The sequence below is a fragment of the Mercenaria mercenaria genome, chromosome 2, assembly GCF_021730395.1.
Source record: "Mercenaria mercenaria strain notata chromosome 2, MADL_Memer_1, whole genome shotgun sequence".
NCBI classification, from domain to species: Eukaryota; Metazoa; Mollusca; class Bivalvia; order Venerida; family Veneridae; genus Mercenaria; species Mercenaria mercenaria.
In genome coordinates this window covers 93460521-93485519 of record NC_069362.1, presented here as the reverse complement: position 1 = coordinate 93485519, position 24999 = coordinate 93460521, and the positions used below count along the sequence as shown (strand labels likewise).

The following is a 24999-nucleotide window of genomic DNA, read 5'->3' as shown; positions in this document are numbered from 1 at the left end:
TTATTATCAAGTACTAAAATAATAGAGTCTGCTTTTTCATAAGCGGTAGACATCAGCAGATTATTAGTTAGTGTATCTTTTCTCATTTAAAATATTATTTTATTTGATTTGTTGACCATGTATTCAATATTATCGAGAAATGTAAAATGAACCATTAGGTATTCATGTTAGTCACATACAGTATAACCTTTCTTTATCAGAGTTTATATTATATTCTTACTCACGAATGCAGAGTCACTTTGTGAATAAAGCACAAAAGCTTCAAATTCAACGTTTGCATCATCCTAGCTGTTTTTGCGTATCAAATGAATGAATCCCAAAGTGCATAAAAAGTAACACATTGATTGTGAATCATTGGAAATATATCAATAAAGATAAGGAAACTAAAGGAAACAAAATATATCCTATAACAATAATAGGAAACATAATATTAGACCCCTGAACGGCAAACAAAGAATCAATCTGGAACAGATACCACTTTGCTTATTTTGCTTGTGTTATAAAAACAATCAATTCCATTAAAATCTGGGCACGTTATCGTGAGGAGGAACGTTTTCATCCAACGGATGTGGCAGTCACAGAGGAAAGGGTCGTTATTTGTATAGATAGACATGTTAATTATTATGATTTAACTTTAAATGTGTTACATTTGCCAATGTCTCAAATACCGCCACAGGTGTTAGAAAATGTATTCTTTTATGTGACGCATCAAATACTATTGTATTTCTAAAATACACCCCAGCAGGTATATTCATTCGATTTGCATTTTGAAACCAAAGTTCTAGTTTCCCTGTTGGCATTATCACGGGTAAACTTGTTTAGGTCAACAAATAATATATATCTATTATAACGTTTGTAACAAGAGCAAAGTTTTGGACAATATGACAGTATGTTTCATCAGCCAAATATTCCTTTCATTTCCAAAGTGTAAATACATACCTAGTCTGTTTTTTGAAAGTACTTTTCCGTAGTAATTACCACGGTGTACATGCTCTTAAGCAATTTTGTATGTGAAATGTACAAAAGCAATGACAGGTTCAAATCTGTAATTTCATAGCATGAAGATATAACTGACCATGTTACACATTTGCCCAATTGACAGTCATTACTTAAAAAAAAACAGCCTAAAATCCAGACATTGTCTTTAAATTAACTTGAATTTTTTTTGTAGAAATGCAAGTCAGCTAAAGCTATTTCTCGACAATAAGAATGTATTTAAACTTTGTCCTTGATCTTGTTCTATCGTTGCTGGGGCGACAGGTTTAGGTAGTTGAGGCCTATTTCCTTGTGCGGATTTAGTTTGTCTAAGTTCTTCTTGCTCTGGTGCTGGTGCCGCTTTTGATCTCGCTACGCGGCCATTTTGTTGACTTCTTAGACATCCGGATGTTTTTCTAAATGCATCTGAGGTTGTTATTATATATATATGGCAGTCACATCAAGCTGTATTAGCCCTTAGCTAATTATATAATAAATGTAACAAAGAGTTAAATGACAATGAATTCTTCATGTGAGGAAGCCATCCAGCTGGCATACGGAAGGTCGTTGGTTCTACCCAGGTGCCCGCTCGTGATGAAATAATGCACGGAGGGGCACCCGGGGTCTTCCTCCACCATCAAAGCTGGAAAGTCGCCATATGACCTATAATTTTGTCGGATCGACGTTAATGACAATCCAATATAGTGTGTTATATGTACCTTTATTTCCTGACTTGCACAAACATTTACACTTTTTCATCAAATTAAATTTGTTTATATAGGAGTAATCCACATTACACAACATTGTAAACAACGAGGACTGCTTCTTGTACGTATGGGTAACTACGCAAAAACGTTAGAGGTCAGCGGTAACATTGCTTTCTGGCGTTTCTGTAGATTAGCTCTCAGCGGCCCGATTATTATGCTAATGCTCATACGTGAGACTGAAAGATCTGCGAAGTACATATGCTTGTGTATCATCGACTAGTTAAGCAAAAAGGAAACCACTTTTATTTAGAGTCGAGTATCTTTGGGTTTATATATTGAAATAGCTGGTACCCAGCTCGACACTGCATTTGCAATTGCTCGCACAGAATGCAGGGTAAAATAAAGCTTCAAAGATATTCAGAAGATTCAGTTTTTTTGGTTGCTTTCGAACAAAAATATTATCGTAATACCGTTAAGGAATAATAGTACTAAATAGGTAATCAAGCAAGTCGGGTAACGGCAGAAAGGAAAATCCTCATTTTTATTCCATTTATGTGGCGTTTTCATATTTTAAGTAAGCTATTTCCCGTTTTTTTCATTGTGGGCCTATACTTGACATTTTAGAAGCATTTTCAAGGAGATTTCTGCATTTATAGAAATGTGAACAAACCTTATTAAACATGTGTTCATAACAACATTTTGGCTGTCAGTTTGGAAGATATTCCGTAGTGTTGACCTGGCAAACAAATAAGAGAAAAGGTTATGTCACAACAACTAGTTTTGGTGGAAAATTGCAACAGTGACACGCGTTATTGAAAATGCCATAAAACCTTAAAAAAATCATCTTTTCAAGCGGAAACTTATTTTTCATGCAAAGAAACTACTGTTACTATATAAATGAAACTGACACTATTACAGAAAGCCACTTTTTATTTGATGTTGTCGTAAATTCTCATATTTCGCTTCAGCTTGAACATATACGCGTTCAATGTTTATGGTATATATCCTTTATATAGAAGACACGTAGATATAGAGAAAGGCTTTTAAGTTTTATACATTTAATGAGTATAAACATAAACTATTATACATGTATTTCTATACGAATATTATTCAACGATTTCTCTAAAAGCCTTTCCCCACTGTTTCTGACTTGATAATAAACAGAGCTAATGACAACCAATTACTTTTAATTAGAAAATATACTGCATTATACATTTCGTTTTATTGAATAACATATATCTAATGTAAGACTTTTTTTATATGATATATTTAATTCTTCAAACAGAAGAGAAACATAGTTCATGTGCTTACCGGACTAAACTAACAACTTAATTTTGCTGCTTACAAGGGTAAACACTATAACAAAACAAATGAATTGATTTATTAAATCATTCAATGCCTGGATTGAAAAGCGACAAAAGAACCATTTCTGGAGAACAATACAGTGGTAGCCATTTTAAAATTTACAAAAACAGAAATGTTAAAATAAGAATTTAGGTAAGATTTATTTTCTGACATATCTCTTTTATACATATGAGAAAAGACCTTTCAGTTCAGTTTTTGTATTTATTCATTAGCTAAATACGTGATTATTACGGGATATTTGTTGAAGCACCACATTCAAATACAACTACATTCAGATGCAGACATACTGACGAACATGCTGATTTACATAAAGGATATCTTTCCTACCTTCGAGGGTAATTAAGAAATGATTTTCAGCATCAGTTGATCAAAAGATCAAATACTAGTATACAATCAATTTTACCGGAAACTGATATTTTAAGAATGGCGGTAAGTTTGAATATCATAAAAATAGAATTTGATAAAGATATTGGTCTAAAGTATTTATTGACCCAAACTATCACTCTGCATCTATATGTCTATAAATATAAATTCTTATGGTATTATCCTCAGAATCAGTATATGTTCAAAGTCATGTTTGGAGGGGCACTTGGGCTTCTTTTTCATCGTTAAAACTGGAAACACTACAAGATAAGTACATGTATGACGTTATGTTAGAGTCATAGTGGTGTACCTTTAAGTATAAAATCTAATTTTAAAATAACTACTTTTTTGCATGAAATAAAATGTATTTATTGTTGTTAATACATATGTATCTATCATTCTGTCATGCCAGTGATGAATATCTTTTGAGCCAAAATATTTCTCAATACTGATCTTTATTCACGGTATTTTCTTAACCTTTAGCCTGCTAAATTTCTAAAATGGGCTGATCTATCATTCAATCTTGGCAGTACCATCTACTATTCAATGGGTCTTCACTGAAATTTACAGACTGATAGCGAACAGTGCTGACCTTGATGAGACTGCACTGTCGCATAGCCAAAAGCACTTTCCGCCAACAGGCTAAAAGTTAACAGAGTGTGGAACGATTAAGATCGGCCTACAAAATACAGTAAACAACAACACAATAATATGATTTAAATATATACATTGGCTGATTGGTTGTATTGATCTCTTTCTTATACAGACTGACTTGCATAATTCAGTAAACAGTATCACAATAAAATAATTTTGTGAATACATACAGTGTCTGATTGGTTGTCTAATTTCAAAAGTACCATCTTATACAGGATATACAATATAACATGATGGATACTCTCCAAAAAAATATTTATCTAACATGCCTGTATTATATAAATCAGTTTGACAACAAAAACACTAACTTATATAACAGAATGCTGTTTATCTAAAGTATGTACCAGGTGCTCTACAAGTTATAACATTTGGCATTTAAACCAATACATAACTATTATGTTCATTACATGCAATTTTATCTTTAGCAGAATCTAGTCAACTTATCTCCCTACATAATTAGCAAACTGATAAATAATTGACAAGTAGATACATTTCTTTAAGAATAGTTTCTTTGATATAAATCAAAATGCAATATGCACATAAAGTTATAAGATAACGTATTATACATAAACACAGTAAGGAATGAATGAAAAAATAATTTTCGCAATGTAGGCCTAAATTTTCAACGTGATAAGACATATTTGATGGTGTAAGAAAAAAAAACATTTAGTTTTTCTCACATCTATGGATGCAAAATGAGAGCTGTAAACGACATATATATACAGCAGCGTAACAATTTGAATCTACCTATACCTTAACAATGGTTCATAAAATAAACAAATCTCAAAAAGCGTGTAGAATGTTCTTACTAGTCAATCTTTAACGTTATCTTGGATAGCGTAGAATGAACAATCTTTTAACATGTATACATTTATAAAAGTGCAAAATGAAGCTTTGAACGATATAAACATCTTTAAATTACATAATGGTGTAACAATAAAAATCTAAATAAACCCTAACCATGGTTTATAATATAAAATTTAAAGAAACATCAAGAATGGGCATACTACAAAACATGGAGTGGAGTCGTGGAGTGGAATCATGGAGTGGAGTGGTGGAGTGGAGTCAAAATTGGAGTGGAGTCATGGAGTGGAGTCAAATTTGGAGTGGAGTGGAGTCAAAATTGGAGTGGAGTCATGGAGTGGAGTCAAATTTGGAGTGGAGTGGAGTCAAAATTGGAGTGGAGTCATGGAGTGGAGTCAAATTTGTTTTATCAATAATATTTATTTATTGATATTTTTATAACTGTTCAACATAATAATGCTTTTGTCTTACATTAATTGTAGCCACACGGAACATAGGGCTTGGTCAAATTGTTAATTGTCAGTATATTTTATCTCATTGTTTTTGAAGAGATTTTAAAGCATCACATAGATATGAAATACAATTTTATTTATTTGAGAACAGTTGTAAACCAATCAAAAGGCGGTCAACCCATGGGAACATATTCAAATAGACCACAGTATAAAATACTGGTAAAAAGTAATAACCAAGTTTCCAAAACTAAGTTCCAACTGAACAACTGTAGGAGCATGTTCTAATTACTACTTGATGTATTCTCTGATGGGTTGGGTATAATAATAGACATTATTTTTCATAACCTTTATCAGTGAACAAATATAACACTCCTCATCAGTGTTTTATTTTTATTGAAGTTTGTTGTTTTTGTTGTTTTACTTAACAAATTTTTCACTTGGCCTGAGATCATTTTCAAAATTTGTCGACAGATTTATTATGAGAACCTGTTAGTCCCATTCTAAATACCAAAAATCAATTTACAAGTTTAATTATCTTATTAAATGAATTATTTCAGCAGCATTTAATTTAAAATAAACAAGAGGAATTTATGAGTCAGATAAAATTTAGATATTTAAACTTGTTACATAAATAATTTAATATTTTGTGATTATGCATTATTAGTGTTTGAAATTGTTTATGTCCACTGATATTGCAATATTGACTACCGTTTAGCTCGGGTAAAAAAAAAAAAATAAGTAGCATGCATGTTGGTGTGTTAAATTCATTAATTTTATTGCTGACAAAATTTCTATTGTATCAACCCGCGACCTGCAGCCCGAAGCCCGCAATTTTGTGTACATGTATATATTTTGCGGGCTGCAGGTTGCTACAATGAAACATTTTTCCATTATAACAACCCACAATTTAGTGTTACTGTATTAAATGATTGCACATTTTTACTCGAAAAATGAGGAGTTGAGTACAATAAGCCTCTGCAATTTTGTCAGATGTGATGTTGATCGTTGAAAAAATTCTTGTATTTTAAGTTTACACTAATTTCTTTATTTTCGATTGCGAAACAAGTTCTTACAACTTAAGATTAATCGCTCGCGAGACTCATTTCAGATGGAATTAACCTCGAGTTAAGATGTTTTAGTTGTCTTGTAAAATGAAAAACGCAATAAGTATTTAAAAACAAACTCAAACTCGTCACAAATTGCTGTATCTCGTACAAAAATGATAGAGTTTTGAGATTTCACAAGTTATTCTATTATTCTGAGACCTGGATGCCCAGGTCAAACCGAAGTTATGATTATTTTTTGATATGCTCCAGTAACCAGCGTGTACACCTCATTCAAATAATTATTTTTTATAATTTGGCTTTAACGATTTTTTTATTCCGATGTTACTTTGTTCCCAAAAAATTGCTTTACAGTGTAAAACCGCACTGAAAAATAACCACCGATTAAGGAACTACACATGGAGTAGCATTATTTATTGAACGACCCTCGTATTTTTGAGTGTCAAAAAGTTAGCAATTTTTGAAATCCATCTGTTTAGCGTGCACAAATTTTAGCAAATTTCTGATTTCCTGACTTATGTAATGATAACCCATTGTTATGGTACATTACAATTTTATTTACAAATATTAGCGAATTTTTACAATTTGCCAAAATGTCCACCTTGCTAAGTTTACCAATTCTACGGTATGTTACTGTCTATTACTTGGATTTTTCATTAATTTTCACCATTCTGTGTTTATCACAGGTAGCTAAATACCTTCTGGAAATATATTGGGCAAATAATTTAGTTAATTTATTACTATTTCATCTATGTACACACATATCAAAATAAAATACAATGCACATGTAATCTTAAAATCTCAGCCAAGTTTGATTCTGGGCTCCACCTGTATACTGTAAGTCAAGTGTTGTCGGCCCTTCAGTATCACACAATTTGTTACATATCACCTTGTTAGATCTAGTACATTACATGTATCTTGATTTCTTTAGGAATCCCAATCATATTTATATACAATATGAAGTGATCTTAAGATCTAGGTCTAGATCAGGAGTGATTACAAGGCAAATCAGACTAAAAAGTCTAGCAGAGTCAGAGCTATAAGGCCTTGATCTATAAAAAATAAAATGATTCCCACGTTTACACTTTCATTTCTGCACAATCCAAATGGTATGAAGAATTAAAATCTGGTGCAAGTGTGATGGTAAGATCGTTAAGAAATGGGCTGTGTCATAACCATTTATGCTTGTAATGTTTAAAAGAAAATTCTCTTCAAATGGTCACATTGACCTAATGATTCCAATAGCCCCTTCATCCGAGTGGTCTCAAATGCATTTCACAGATAAGAAACATGTATTTTATAAAGTTTCACCTAAAAGTCTGTTACTTTTAATTAACAAGAAAAAACAAGAAAAACAACATGTTATCTCTATGTGGTGAACATATAATATATAAATGCAAATGCCATTTCAAATTTAAATAAAAAATCCAGTGCTACATCATAAAATGCTACAATTTTTTTCATCATTTTTAATTGGAATTGACACCACTATGATAATGCACAACCTTTCTCCTGTCACTTAAAATGAAAATTAATGTAGGCAACAACCATCCAATATACCCTAATTAAACCTTTAAATATTCAATCAACCGCATGGTAGGTGTTAGAAATACATGGAACTAGAACATAGAGAATTATAGACACTACATTTATTTTTTCAGAAATATATTATATATATACTGACTCGCATTTTCTCTAAAGGGCAATAAATCAATTATTTTGTTAACGGGAATTTAGATGGAGCTTCACAGGCTTAATACAACATTTCAAAATTTTGACTCAATGACTCCACTCCAAATTTGACTCCACTCCAAAATTTGACTCCACTCCAAATTTGACTCCACTCCACGACTCCACTCCAATTTTGACTCCACTCCACCACTCCACTCCACGACTCCACTCCACGACTCCACTCCATGTTTTGTAGTATGCCTCAAGAATGGTGTAAAATGCAAACGAATAATTTATTCATGGAGATGTAAATGATATCAGCATCTAAATCTATATATATCGATGTAACAATACAGATAAAATTTACATTAAGCATGTTTTATAATAACAAATGAGCCGCGCCATGTGAAAACCAACAAAGTGGCTTTGCGACCAGCATGGATCCAGACCAGCCTGCGCATTCACGCAGTCTGGTCAGGATCCATGCTGTTCGCTTTCAAAGCCTATTGCAGTTAGAGAAACCATTAGCGAACAGCATGGATCCTGACCAGACTGCGCGGATGCGGCTGGTCGCATAGCCACTATGTTGGTTTTCTCATGGCGCGGCTCAAATATGAAAGAGAAAGGTGTGAAAGGCAAACCTTAACGTTGTCTTGGATACCGTAAAATGAATAATCTTATACATTTAAAATGGAGCAAAATGAAGCTGCAAACGATACCAAACATCTGCAATAAATCTAAAGGATATAAGCACTAACAGTGGTATTGAGTAAAAAGTTTCAGCGTTACAAACATCTAACTTGTGTAAAAAGACAAATTTTAACATTATGTCTGCCGTTGAATGACAGCTGCTTTCAAATCCTTAAGTGACATACGTCACATATTATTAGCACTATCATAACACCAATACATAAACAAACTATATACTTAATTTCAAGAAATACCCACATCTATTTGTCATTTCGATCTTTGCAATAAAAACTATCCACAGGCGTTGGAGCATGTGGGGGCTGGGCCTCCCTATCCCGATTTTGACCCAAACGTTTTTTTAAAGAAATATCGGTTGTTTAAGAAAAAAAAAAAACAATTTGAGAGATCATTTAGATGTACTGATAAACTGATAAAGATATCTATGTAGCGGAATCGATAGTTTAAACAATACTTACTAAAACTAGTTTCTTTTTAAACTTTTGATCTCTTATTGACGTTGGTGTTTGTTTTCAAAATGATTAAACGTCTGGATGATCCTAGACAGTATATGATTAAAATCTGCAGCTCAGAGCTTTTAACAAACGTCCTTTAAACTCTGGACATGAGATGCTTGCTGTAACATATTTGTTTAAATAATATTCTATCTCTTTAGGCAAGCACGAATAATCTATAAAGCCAGAAGTGAATAACAATAGGTAGTTGTCATTACTGAAGACAGATTTCGATATGATAGTGGAGAGAATGAACATCTTAACTTCGTCTTGAATCGTGTCATGTGAAAGAATAAAAATGAAATGTTCGGAATCTTCAAGCTTTTCGTTAATTTCATCACGAATATCAGTACCAGGAATAAACGCGTTCTCAAAGATTCTAACATCATAGTTTTTTACTTGTAACTCAGGAATAAAGGTGTTCCTCATTTCTTTATCATGTTCTTCAGAGTGTGATATGTACACTAAACTGCTATTTAAATTATTTCTTTCTATTATCATTGGTATGGCAGTTTTATCAGTGTTCACCATATTTAAATTACTGTCATTTACTATGTTCACGTGCTTTGGCATAAAATACAAAATACTTGATTGCAGAATGTTTGATTTCTTTTTGATATATTTACCACTCCTTATATATTTTCTCACTTTATCCTCCTCACATTTACTCTTAATTTCATTATCAAGTACTAAAATGATAGAGTCTGTGAAATTGTCGATTGATTTTTCATAAGCTATATTCCATGCAGACATCAGCAGAGTATTAGTTAGTGTATCTTCTGTCATTGAGAATATAATTTTTCTTGACTTTTTGACCATGTGTTCAATGTTATTGAGAAATGTAAAACCAATCACAAGGTCTTCATATAAGTCACATACAGTATAACCTTTCTTTATCAGAGTTTCTATTATATTCTTACTTACGAATGCAGAGTCACTTTGTGAATAAAGCACAAAAGCATCATATTCCATATTTGCATCATTGTGATTTTGTTCATCAAATGAATGAATTCCAAAGTGCATAAAGAGTAACACTTTGATCGTGAACCTTTGGAAATATATTAATAGAGATAAGGAAACTAAAAGAAACAAAAAGCATCCTATGACAATAATTAGAAAAGTAACATTTTCAGACATACTGACTATGGACCAAGAACGGCAAACAAAGAATGAATCTGAGAGAGATACCATTTGGTTTACTTTGCTTGTGTTATAAGTACATTCAATTGCAGTCCAGTCTGTAACTGGGCTTCTTCCTTTTAGGAGCCATGTTTTCATCCAGCGAATGCGACAGTCACAGAGGAAAGGGTTATGTGCAAGCGTTAATGTTCTAATATTTGTTGACATTATTTCATCAGGAAGACTTGTTAAGTTATTATGGTCTAATTTTAAAGATGTTAAATTTGTCAGTGCAATTGCAGCAGTTGATGTAATTACGTTTATTCTGTTGTGTGAGCCATCAAGTACTGTTACATTTTTGAAGTATTCATGAACAGTTATATTCATTAGACTTGAATTTCGAAACCAAAGTTCTAGTTCCCCTACTGGCATTGTATCCGGCCAAGTTGTAATGTTTATATTTTTACAGTCGACAATGAATGTATGTGCTTTAACACGTTCGTAACAAGTGCAAAGTTTTGGACAGTTTGTAATGTTAACTTGACAGTAAAATTCATTATCTTTTATACTTGTGACAAGTCGCCCTTTCATTTCAGAAGGATACATACATTTCCAGTCGATGTACGAATGTTTTATGTTGAAAGTTAAACATTTGCAGTCAATAGGATTCCCTGTAAAGATAATATAGATGGACTTGATCAATTGATCGTATGTCCTTCTTGCCGTAATATTAGTTATGTCTGTGTCAATGTACTGTATCTGGTTAAATGAAATGTCAAGAATAGCTCTGAAAGGCCATTCTGATGAATATAGTTCTTTTACACGACTATCATGGTCAGTGAAAGACTCAAGTAATTCAAGTAATGTCTTATATTTCAAACTTTTTATAAAAGTATAAAAAACTGTTGAGTTGATGTTGCAGTGGCTAATGAGAATATTCTGTAATTTATCACTATAAAAAGCGTTTATGGGAATCACTTCTAAAGGATTCCAAGAAAGATCAAGTGTTTGTAAGGAATGAATTTGATCTTTTAAAAAGTCGCCTGGTAGCTGTGTAATTTTATTGAATGCAAGATTTAATGCTTGCAAAATCAAAAGATGCTTGAAGTGTTCCTGGCTTAAGGTTCTAATTTCATTGAACGACAAATCAATGAGCATCACATTGTACAGGCTGTTAAAAACATTCATGGAAAGGAATTTTAACTTGTTCTTTTTCAGCTTTAAATAAGTCAAATTTGTTTGCATTTGAAACGCACTTTCATCTATTTCTTCGAGATCGTTGTTAGACAGGTCCAACACTATCAAACCAGTAACATGTCTGAATAGGTTTTCATTAATTCGTTTCAGATGCGAATTAATTATAACGATGCTTTGGATGTCTCCGTCGAGGTTTACATCACTGATGTTCATATCACTTGCACTTATTTCTATTTTTCTCGGAATCGATGATATATTTTTAGTTATACTATCAAAAGGTAATTTTGAAAAGATTCCATCATCTGAGGCATTCTTTGGTGAATATAGGTCAATGTGAATTTTTGTCCATGGAAATGTTTTTGGAAATCTGGTCAACCTTACGTTATTCAGTTTTAACACTTGAAGTCTTGGAAATGTTCTTTGAAGCAAATCTTGTCTCACTTGACATTTTTGTTGGAAGCAGCCATATATTTCTAGACTAACAACTTCGTCTAATGTTTGTTCGCAAGATTCCCAAAAGAATCGTGTGGCACTGTCAAAAGAAGAAATTTTGTTAAAACCGCATGGAATGTGATTGATAATACTTATAATATCTGCAAGACTAGAACAGTCGGCGTCTGGGTATATTGTCGTATCAAAGAATTTTGATAACGTCTTTATTCTGCCATATTTCTTAAATACTTGTAATTCATTTAAAAACACCGTACACGACTGTAGTTCTAACAATGCAGCTACTTTGATTTGAATTTCATTTTCCTCTATTTCTGACGAAGAAGTGAAGTGAATCTCGTTATCGACACAATTTATCTTCAGATTGAGAGTCAACTCGTTTTTGGGCTGCGTAACATTTGAATTGTGCAAAATACTCAGTTTCTCGTAAAAATCACTCAAACTGATTGTACATCCAAACTGATTTTCATGAAGAATGCATCTTATGTCTGCATCCGGAGAAACGTAATGTTTAATGGATGTATCCAATTTTACACATTCATACATGCATGGTTTCCGGGACTGCGAACCAATAACCCGTTTCACTCCAAAAACTCCAAAAATAATTGTGAATGCAACGAGGATATGTTTGTATCTTGGAAGACAGAAAGCCATATTGGAAGTCAATAAATTAATTTCCAGTTAAATAAAACTTTCAAGTACACTGCTTCCTCCTTTCTGTTGTTCAGAAAGCCAACAAAAACAGTACAAATATAGCTAAAGATTTTATTTATATAGCGTATGTGACTTATCAATTACATAGCACAAAATGCCATAGATAACACGCTAGGATGTATAAATACGATCAGGCCGAATAAATGTAAAGGCAGTTTGGATAATTTTCAAGATCTTCAGATATCACACTGGCCATAGCTTTATCAGATCAAGTGGTTCCAACGTTGTTTGAGTGGTGAATTTTACGCAGAACAGATACAGAAAATGGCCGATTGTATAAATTTCCGGTCTTATAAGTATGATTTAAAGGAATTTCTACGACCTGAATGAAAATGATGGATGCACCTTGAGTGCAAATGTCTGTGTTTCTTAGCACATGTGTCCATTTAGGTGAGATTTGTGTTTTTTATTCATACACTTCTGTACAGTCCGGCGGGGGAAGGGACTTTTTGTCAGTCAAATATAGTGCTTATCTGGAACAAGTAATTATTAAAACACTACTTATCTAAAGGGCTACCTCTAAAAAACAAAGCATGTGTGTTTTCATAGAATTATTCGGGTTTGTTTCAGAAAAATCGGCCGAAAACCTAACGCAACGCAGTTTCTAGTGGGTCGCTACGCAACGCAATCAAGTGGATATCGTTCTGTGCCTTATTTGCAAAGTCCTGTCCGTCATAAAAAGTCATTAGAACCTCACACAGAATAGCTTTAGAACGTTCTATATCATTATACTGATCCTGCCATTTCTAATACATTGCACTTTTGCATTTTTAAGTTCGCTTAACATTAGACATATATTTTTGCGGACATTGTCAAAAACAAACAACTTAAAGCAACAATGAATATCGAACAATATCATCAACAAAATATTAGTTAGTAAAAACAAGAACCAGTTAACGGATGTAACTCCATCACGTATGGTACTGAACAGCGTACCAAAACAATCACAAGCGTGTTAACTCTTTAAATCAGTATAGTTACATTTAGTTTATTTTTACTCCCTTAAAACATTGCATTGCTATTTTAGTACTGATATATTGTGCATTTAAGCTGTTCGTACAAAATATATCAAATTTGATCCAAGGTAAAAAGTATGTATCAGTTATCTGTACATGTTTTCATTCATATGCCTGATGTAGCGTTCATCTGTTTTAGAAAGATAAATCGGAACGTCGAAAATGACGAGAAAAAAACACACAAGATTTTACTTGTCGTCCATGAAACAGAAACGTCGGAATAAGCCTGTATGTTCGCCATTCAAAAATGTAAACAAAAGGACTGAACAATATACTGTATTAAGATTAGGGTTAGGTTTAACATTGTGAACATTCAATGCGTGCGTACACTGAATGCGGGAGATTTAATGCCGTCCGTTCTTTAGACTTGCTTTATTCTATTAATCAAACGTACCATTTTATATTGTCTTCAGTAAACCATTTACCATACATATAATTCAACAATCATTGTATTTGTCTTAAAATGATATGTCATTGTTTAATTAATATTTCCCTCTAGTGGACAACAAAAAATGCAAATATAAATGTTACATACGTAAAAGTGCAAAATACCTACATCGTTTTTTTTACAGACACCAATGTGGTACACGTCTGACTTTTCGTTGATAGCTCAGCTCAAAAAAGAATAATCGAACAATCTTTGGCGTGTCCGTGGGTGAAAATAATCTGAAACTGAAAGATGAAGCCGAGATAGAATCCTAAAATACTTTAATATCTGCTTGACAATCTAAGTCCGTCGTTTGAGTGTCATCAGGATTGAGACAACTGCGTCTGTCGCTAGTCATGAACCAAGCAAGAGGCTAAGACATATACAACTAGATGTATATGTCTTCAACCTAAACCTGACAAAGAGATACAGACGAACTTCTATGGGAATAGTGCCACTGTGGTGCAAATGCCTTTTTACCCTTAGTAGGACACAATTATGGCGCAACTAGAATGCATTTTAAGAACAACCTTTGCTTTAATTCGAAGCAAAGAACCACTGGATCCAGCATCCTCAACTCTTAACAGAACTACACAAGACACCAAGTCCGGCGCCTCCTGAACTGACCCTGGTGCTTCCAGAACTAACACTGACGCCCCCAGAACTAACACTGATTTCCCAGAACTAACACTGACATCCCCCAGAATTAACACCAATTCACCCACACGTCTGAAACTTATTCCGAAGCCGACCGAAATACCAGTAACGACCTTCAAAGAACTAACACTGACGCCCCAAGAATATCTACATAAATGTTGATACTAGCTAGTGAAGTTCTGTTCCATTGATATATTGGACCAGTCGGTATTTCATTAGACCTTTTCGGCGTAAATGTATATGTATATAACTATGTACATGTATAATGTACTTCGGACAAAATTTGGGGGTTGTCTCAAGACGACAACGAATAACGTATCATCGGTTAAAATTAATACCACGCACAACTGAGATTGACCAACTTAGGAAATGGTCTTGCATATCGCCATTTTGAACTGAAAGATTCTAAACAAATAAAATATTCCACAATGATCGAATATATTTGCCTCGTCTAACGCTCGAACTCTAACTTTCGCTCTGTAGTTCAGTCGCCCAGTGTGAAATGCTTGCACAAATTGGGATCACAACCATATTTTATAGGAAACTTGGAGCCATCAAACTATTCATATCTACATTAAAGCGATGATCATTAGAAAATCAGGGACGCGGATGTCAGAAAAGTAAATAAATTCTTCAACATTAAACTTAATGTATATTAGTAGTCTTTGTCCCAGTTATGAAGAAAATAATTTTCAGGAAATATATTCTAAAACCGGGGCCTCCGTGGCCGAGTAGTTAAGGTCGCTGACTTTAAATTACTTGCACCTCACCGGTGTGGGTACGAGCCTCACTCGGGGCGTTGAATTCATCATGTGAGGAAGCCATCCAGCTGGCTTACGGAAGGTCGGTGGTTCTACCCAGGTGCCCGTTCGTGTTGAAATAATGCAAGAGTCACCATATGACATATAATTGTGTCGGTGCGACGTTAAACCAAAAGAAAAATCTGAAATCTGATAAGACATTTTTCTCGCTTTGCTCTCAATAAATATTACATCTCTTTAAACCGGATTCGCCTGTCCCGTCGTCCGTCCCGCAAGGCCGTCGCCTCGGGAATCCTGGAGGGGAACCGGTACCCCCACTGCTCGGACATATCCTACTGCCTCCTAGCCAAGGTCAGTTAGAAATAAAATTGTACAAGCATTCTATTCTGTTCCATATGCTACAGCTTCAGGATGAAAGACAGTATTGTTATAAATTGGCTTTTATTCCAGCAAGGATATCCACATATGTATTGCTTCTCGTGCAGTAATTATGTTGCCCATTAAAACAAAATTTAAAAACGGTATGTTTAAATTTTACCTTTTGGCTAATCGTCTACACCGTCATAAGTTCTTATCATGCATTTCCTGTTGTTTCACATATGCCTTCCATCCATTTCTACATGTTTATTTGTACATGATACTGCTAATAGAGGAAGGAAAATTACGGTTGACAAAGGTGCAAAAATTGCTTCTCGCAATTGTAAATTTTATTCTATGTCGCACCGTGAATAACTGTCGTTTTCAGCTCTTTTTACAGATCTCATTCAAATCAAATAAACTTGATATAAATCATCAACATCAAGTGGACATGCCTCTTTTTTCTAGACAACAACGAATAACGTACCGTTAGTTAATATGCCTCAGCCGAGTTAGACCACACATGGAAGAACTGATCTTGCTTATCGCACGGTTTATTTTGGTGACAGCGTTTTATCACATACGTTCCTGTTCTGTCTTCGTATCTAAACAGGCTGGATTATTCGTTAAAGTTATTGCTATCAAAATATGTTCTGTCAAGTGTTTTGATAAAACCCCTCGCAATTGATCGAAATATGTATGCATATACATAGTCGTGTACATTTACATTTACGCCTTAAAGGTCTGTTATTAAATGTATTATTATGTTGTTTTATTTATTTTTTGTATTGGAGTAATAGAAAGCACATTTAAATGTTTGCTAGGCATTAAAAATTATAGGCTAAAAGTGCATGACTCTGTGGCGTAGCCGCTATTATTTAAGCACAGCAGGCCTGGGCCTACAGATAATTTAGGAAACTGAAAAATTAAACACACCAAGAATGCAATATTTAGGGACCTTGGAAAGAGCAAATGATGCATCTCTGATGCGTGTCTGTTGTGTGAAACTATACTGTAAACCAAACGTGACAAACGAGACAAAATCACCACACTGAGTCATTTAGGGCAGTTACACTACTGTTGTAACAATTAGTGATCTTTTGGAAGCACAAAACAAAAACTAGCAAAATGACAAATGGAAAATCGAAAACACCTTTATTCAAACAGATGTATTTGTATATGACAGGTTCAAATATATATTTTAGATGAATACTTAATACAAAACAATAAATTTAACATATTTATAATAAAAACATTTACAGACTCGAACATAATACAAATCTATCACAGATCACGCTTAATTCGACCTTTTAATGAAGTTTGAATTCTTTTGTTTACAGTAAAATCTTTTAGAAACCTTATCATGCCTACTTCCCGTCAACAAGCATGTATGCAATACATATACTAGTGCAATTCCATGTAATGAACACACAGTTACGTTACACTACACGTCAAATACTTTGCAAAGTACGAAATACTTATCACTAAGTATATTTCATTCACAGGTTATTTTGGATGTTATATAAATTGCAATATATCTTAACAGTTTAGAGTGTGTGTACAAATTAGAATGAACTTTCATTCATGTACACAATATGATTAGTTTTTACAAAATAATCAGTAGCTGATCCTTAAACAATTAAATAGAGGATCAAAATAATTTCATGAACTAAATACCGAAGTGAAATCAACATATTACAAAAGTTGTACACACAAAGTTGAAAACAATATTTCTTAGACCACAGCTTAAGCTTCAACATAAAACATAGATAAATGTAACATTTACGAAGTAAAAAATGCTATAATAAATAACAACACAACAAAATGTAACAGGAATATTACATAAAAATGACATAACAGCAGTTACCTCCCTTTTGCCCTTGATTTACATCTTCGATTTTGTGATCAAAAAGGAGGTATGTATTTTAAATGTATAAAAATAAGCAAATATTCAGTTAGTCTGAATCACGTTTACGTTTTGTATATGTTTGACCCCTATCTTGTAAGTTTTTCAACAATTGTTCAGTTGTTCGAAATGTCTGTTGGTACCATTTTTTTTTCTAGGCATAAAGACGTACACTCATACTCGTACTTACGTTTTTTCGTACATAATCACTCCAAAAATGATTTTTGATGAGTAATAAATGACGCTTTCATACTTTTTAAATACGTGCTAAAATATAATCATAAAAGTGCAAGGGAAACTGTCCGTGTACGTATTTATTCACAAATAATTTCTGCGAACACAGTACGTAAACATGGTAGACCATTTTACACCAACATTATTTTAGTATGTTCCTTATACATTTGAGCAGTTAACAATAAGCTCACTTACTATATTAATCACAATTCGTGACTAGATGTTTCGAACATCCTAATTAATACTGATAGTAAGTAAGTTAGTTAGCTATACTGGTTACATTGCACGGGTAAATCTAGCAACAGGCAATCTAACATTGGCAAAATTTATCAAAACATAAACTAAAACGATCAACAATAAAACACGTTTTGTACATGTTCATTTATGAAGACTGATCTGTAGTAGAAGAAGAGCTGACAGCGGGTCAAAAATTTTATGTATATTTCATTGAATGAAAAGTGCACAAATATATTTAATTGAGGACAAGTCTTTAAGCAATAAAAGAAGATAGACTGAACTTAAGAATCATTGGATAAAGCATCCGGCAAAATGAAATAAACCCTAGTAAGCAAAACGAAATAAATCTAAAATAAAGTTCTAACAGATCAAATTAAAACATTTTTTTTGAGAATATGAAAAGCCCCTCCACGGTTTTCATGCTTTTATGCAATTCTGTATATGAAATGTACAAAAAACAATGACAGGTTCAAATCTGTAATTTTAAGGCTGGAAAATATAACTGACCATTTTATACAATTACAATATCGCCAGTCATTACTTCTGTGAAAACAAACAGCCTAAAATTCAGACTCTGTCTTTTCATTAACTTGAAAAAATGTTGTTTATAATGCAAGTCAGCTAAAGCTATTTCTCGACCGTTAGAAGGTCATTTTATTGACTTCTTAGTCGTCCGGATGTTTTTTCTAAATGCATCTGAGGTTGGTGGTCGGCAATTATCTGAAAAAAAAAGATAAAAGGTTTGAATACTATTTGAAGAAGCTGTCGTTTAAAGCACACTTTACACCTTTTTTTCAACTGAAAACAAACTGTAATATAATTTTAGTAAGTGTCGATGCTTTAGGAATCAATCGGTTGATTAATATGGATTGTATCATTTTTATTAATTTGAATACGAAGATAATATTATATTTCATCATACATTTTATATCTATGTTTCATACTTACACAACCATTAATGATATCAAACACAAAGAATAATAGCATATTCATTCACCAAAGTACAAAGCCAAAAGCTGTAAGCAAATATATCTCAGAATTAAATAGGCTTTTTTAAGAGTTTAGACCCTTAACTATGGGATTTATGTGCAAAAAGTAAAACATGATACTGAAGAGCAGAATTATGAGGATATTTTGTGAGCTTTGGCATGCATTCATCAACGTTTTAAATAAACAATTTAGATTTATAAGAATTAAACGAAAAGTTTTCTATTTTCCCAGTTTCTGGACTGTACTGATCTGAGAAAATCTAAGTTTAAACAAAAGTTTAAACAGAGCCCCTTTTGAATATGCTTCCTTGCAAAAATCAGAGATATTTTAAGATATACAAGGAGGGCACACGCTAAAACATTGCGAGAAAATATATCTGATAATTTCGAGAATTTCCAGCCACAGATTATATACTAATATATTAGGTGGTAACCTAAAATATATGTAAGAACGTTGATCTGAACACTGACCAAGATTTTTAGAATGATATACTAATAGTGTGCATTCGACCACTGGGGAAACTGCCTGGCAAATCAAAGCCCTGAGTGGACTATAGGGAAGCGTAGCTGAACCGGTATGCATTTTAATCGAGAAGCCAGGCAAGAAAAGATTCCATCATTTTGCAATATTTCACTAAATGCTATCAGTTTTTTTAACTGATTGAACCCAAAAAGTAATCCACATCCAGACCAAAGTCAGTAAAGGTTACTCAAATCGTAATCTTTGACTTGACCCTAGATCTAATAGGAAACCAATGTCTGTATGTAAGAAGTCTGATCATCAGTAAAAGTAGACGAAAGCTTTAAAGGTCGCTTTGACCTCGACACCAACATCAATAGGGGTGGTTTATGTTTTTGGCAAGGTTCTAAGAAAATCAAACGGTCTAGACTGAAAGCAGGTTCGACGGACAATCATGGCAGGATCTTCCAAAGTGAGATGTCAACGCATTAAACCAAGAGAACAGTCAGAGAAAATGTTAAAGTATTTATTTACTAAACTGTGAAACAAGTTTTTAAAAATCTTACAAAACTGTGGAGAGCTAACAGATTAAAAATTCAGTATGTTGAAGGCCCAACATTTTCTAAATGTCAAGAAATCCAACTGATGCACTTAATAGTACTGTGTGCGCACTTGATAATAATTTGGCCAGACTAGCAGCATATCATAATCATAAGTGACTACTATTTTTTTGCAAATACTTCATTAAAAAATCTATATCCGTGATTTTCATGTTATAAAGATTTGTGCTACTGACGATTTATTTTTAGCGGATTAATATAGATTCCCGTTTGTCATCCGCCTTGGTGACATGACAAATATTTACCGCGTAATTAAAGTAGTTCAACGCGTAGAAAAAAATCAATACATTTATAAAATTTCCAAGGGTATCCGATCAAAACCACATTTTTTATTTAAAAATTAATTAGTGTTCACATTTATTGCATATCCATAATAAATTGCATCGGTTATTTAACATTGTTCTGTACAATACGGAGATATATTTGGACGTGTACCCAGCTGAGAAAACCATATTGGACGAGCCGCTAGGCGAGTTCAATATGGTTTTCTCAGCTGGGTACGAGTACATAATATCTCGTATTGTACAGTACAATGTTAAATAACCTTTTTATTCTATATCTATTTTATCTTACTATAATATTAGTTAAAAATCGGATGAAAACTTTTCGACTTAAAAGAGCGGACAAGGCTAAATTCCCCGTTTTTTCGAGTAATTGAAGGACTATAATCAAAGAGTGCCTGGTACAGTTTGGCTGGTTATCGAAATTGGCCGAGATGTAATGCCCACAAACATTGTCAGCAAGTTTGGTGAAGAGCCGACGATAACTGAATGTTTTGGATGCTGACCGCCCGTCCGCTGCCATTCATAATCTTCTCCATTTTGTTTCTTAACCGTTAAATAAAAACTGCTGAGGTAGCTATTCAGACAGTCAGGGCTGATACCAATTTCTAGGTTTCGTCCGGAACGGCTTCTTTTAGCGACTTTTCAAATATTCCAACATCCGATTAATTTTTTTTACTGTATTTTTAAGTTTTTGATTATTAACGAACGTTTTAATACCTAAACCAGATTGCATTGTTATCCCTTGAATCGTTTTTGTGTGTTGTAAACAAAAATCTCAAATTAAATCCAGATTTCAAGGCGCATAATCAAACTCTGTACATAGAGCGCCTACTTCATCCGATTTACATTCGGAACATTTTCACGCGTTTCGGGCTTTATCGTATGTTTAACATGGGACTGTTGAACCGTCCAAATACAGAAAATACAGGGTTTTTTGTACGCGCGTGCGTCCAAATACAGAAAATACAGGATTTTTGTACGCACGTGCATCCAAATACCGTAATATATTGTAAGGTCACGTGTTGCAAATGAACGTTTGCGATTGGATAGATAAAATAGGTATAGAATAAACTCTCATATCTTTCAGTTACTTGTAAGCATTGAACTACTTTTACGGCGCATGCATGGAGAAAGGTAGCGCTGAATCGGAACCATGTGTTCTTGGTCTTGGTCACGTGATAAATATTTACGTCGTAAAGTAGTACAACGCGTAGACAAAGTTCTTTACAAGAACTTATGATCCCTGCCATATTTTTCATTTACAAATCATAAGTGTTCACATTTATTGCATATGCTAATTAAATGGTATCGATCTGTTTACTCTCAGACCCTTGAATTTCATAGAAGTACTGAACTACTTTTATAGCGTATGTATGGAGAAAGGTAGTAACGGCATTTGTAACTACAATATCACCAATGTCGATATACGTAGTTTGGCGACTTTGGGAAGGCTACGTTTCCCAAAATCTGCAATCCACACGTTTTGTACTTTGAATTTTTATAAAATTAAAATACCATTTTTAGAAATCAGGAAAACAAGTGAAATTTTCATATTCTGGAATGGAAAGAGTTTATCAAAAGTAAGAGGAATATTTTTTAAGAGGCTTTCTTGAGAAATTCTTTATGAGAAGACAACCTTTGTATGACACTGTATTAGTTTCTATAATAACCATGATATCGACAGCTTCAAATTATGTCATTACCTGGTTTGTTATGTTAAATAATACAAACTGGCCACTCAGTCGTCTTGTTTAATAAAGAAAAACATGATCCCGTAAATTGTGTTACATTTGTCACACGGTGAGAAAAATGTGCAGTCAATCCGGGGCTCGAACCTGGGACCCCTTGCTGTACAGACTGAGCTAACCGGCTGCCTGACACATTCCCTCCCCTTACGTGACCAAGTCCATACCGTGACATACACCCCCGCAAACTGGAAATTCGTCCTCGAATTCTGGAGGTACATGATATTGCTTGAACGTTGTAAGACTGGCCAAGCAATCATGCCACTGCCGCACGGTTGGCGCCAAATGTCAATGGGTGAGAAAAATTTTCAGTCAGTTCGAGGCTCGAGCTACCGACTGAGCTAACCGGCTGCCTGACACCTTCCCTTCCCACACGTGACCAAGTCAGTACCGTGACACATTTATTCTTGGAGAACTTATGTGAAATTAAGATAATATAATGCTGAAGGATATTCAGAATCGTCCGCTGACCTTGAATTGGTCAGTGGAGTCTTACACGGGTTGTCTACCCTTCACTTGCTATGTTTCTGGAAGTGGAAGGAAGACAGCTGTTACATTTCTTTCCCATGGTTCAACACATCAAAACACGATTTATCTTTGCTGTTACAGCCTAATTTATTTTATTGTTATTATGTAACGTTTGCATCGTAAAACTAAAAACAAAATCCAAAGTACAATGATAAACTATATCGCCAAAGTTACATTGTACCACAGAAACCTACCCGGTTCTGGCTGTGGTTGCTGTTGTGTTGACTGCTGCTTGGACCACGTGGCACCAGCCGGCTGTTTCCATGTGTCCACGTGCTCACTTCCGTCATCCTCTGTCGTCAATTATGTAATTTTCTCTTTTTATATAATCATTATAAACATTAACCTGGTAACTAGCGTTACTCCTGTAGTTCTTTACACATGTTACATTATCGTTTAGAACAGTATGTCGTACTGTTTTACCTCTTTCTCCAGCGGAACATAAACAAGCTTTCACAGCATGTTTGTCTTCTGTTTGTAGAATCTGACACAGCATCATTAAATCCTAAGAAAATAAAGATATATATATATATATATATATATATATATATATATATATATATATATATATATATATATATATATGGTGGCTGATTTCTGCCATTTCGCGTTTTTGCAAAGTTTTGCAAGGTTCTATGGATGATTTTATTAGTGCATGGAGTTCCAATATTCAGAATGATGTTGGTCCATCTGGTCGGGGAAGAAAATAGATTGTTCAAAAAATATTATAAAACATACCTCAAATCATATTTATCTGTCAAACATAGATCTGCTTTTGTTACATTCCGATGTGGGGCTTCTCCCCTTAGGTTAGAAACTTGAAGGTATGAAAACATTCCAGAAAATCAGCGTGTTTGCCCAATATGTAAAATGTCAGTTGAAAATGAAATGCATGTTCTGTTTGAATGAACTCAATGCTAAGGCTACTGAAATTAATAATACCTACGTGAATTTTAATAACCAAGAGAAATTGAATTCTGTGCTCTCCAACAAGGATAATTATAGTCAATGTTACTGCCAAAACCTGCTGTATGATTTTAAAAACTAGGAACAATTTGCTGTACAAATAAACTAACATTTGTGTTGTTTTATCATGGTTTTGTTTTATGATGGTTGAAGAATTGTCATTGTTGAAAACATGATGCGGTATTTTTTGGTGGGAGTGGAGGTGGGATTCATAGAAGATTCATTAATTTGCAATGACTTCTATTTATATGTGTTGGTTATTGTATGATTATTATATAATGGTGTTCTATGCATTACTACTCGGTAATTATTATGCTTTTGGCAAATACCAGTTCTTCAGTCATTCTTAAACCGTTTATTCCCACATTTTATTTTAAGGCTTTTTACAATCTTGTAATATACAGCTAGTTTATCTAAGAAATCTTGTGTCAGTTTGTTTTATCTGCTTTTAAAACGCTTATATTAATCAATGAATAAACTATAAATGTATATATATATTTATCAGAAATATATGATCAATAAGAACAATACAGAAACATTGTTTATACCCATTTTGTCTAGTGTAGTAACACCCATTTATAAATTCACTTTATTATCAGTAATTTAAGACATTCCTTCTTTATAACTGATTTACAATGGTGTTTTCCTTTTAGTTTTTAAAACACTTATCTATGTTTGTCAGTGTATTTGAACTGTGTCTGTGATACCATATTGTCTCTTATAACTCTGCCTAGAGTGTCAATGTAGTTTTGTATAGATTAATATTATAATTGTGATGTTTCAAATCATATTATATGTGTGTACATTGATGAGACGTAAATAAACAAAATAAAATCTAAAATTCAAAGAAACTGGACGAGATTAGGAAAGTACCTTATAGTGTTTGTTTTATCACAGTTTTGATAAAGGAAATTAAATGTACATTCATCACCAAATTCCTGGGATAAGTGTGCATGTTCTTCCACGTATCTAAACATATTACGGCGAATTAAGAAAATTATTAATATTCCATCTTTGATCCATTGAAGAAGTGGGGCTAGAACCCCAGTTTTAAATGGAAAGAAACATGGAAAAG

The 24999-nt window shown here is 33.5% G+C and overlaps 1 protein-coding gene across 1 annotated transcript in view; it reads right to left on the bottom strand.

Annotated features, from left to right (window-relative positions):
- The window catches only part of LOC123564598 (uncharacterized), a 56131-nt gene extending 43290 nt beyond the window's left edge, over positions 1 to 12841 (bottom strand). Inside the window, exon 1 of the mRNA XM_053527303.1 lies at positions 9329 to 12841. Within this exon, the coding sequence (XP_053383278.1) occupies positions 9329 to 12677 (3349 nt within the window). The 5' untranslated portion in view covers positions 12678 to 12841. The remainder of the gene's footprint in view (positions 1 to 9328) is intronic.
- Positions 12842 to 24999: the final 12158 nt, after the last annotated feature.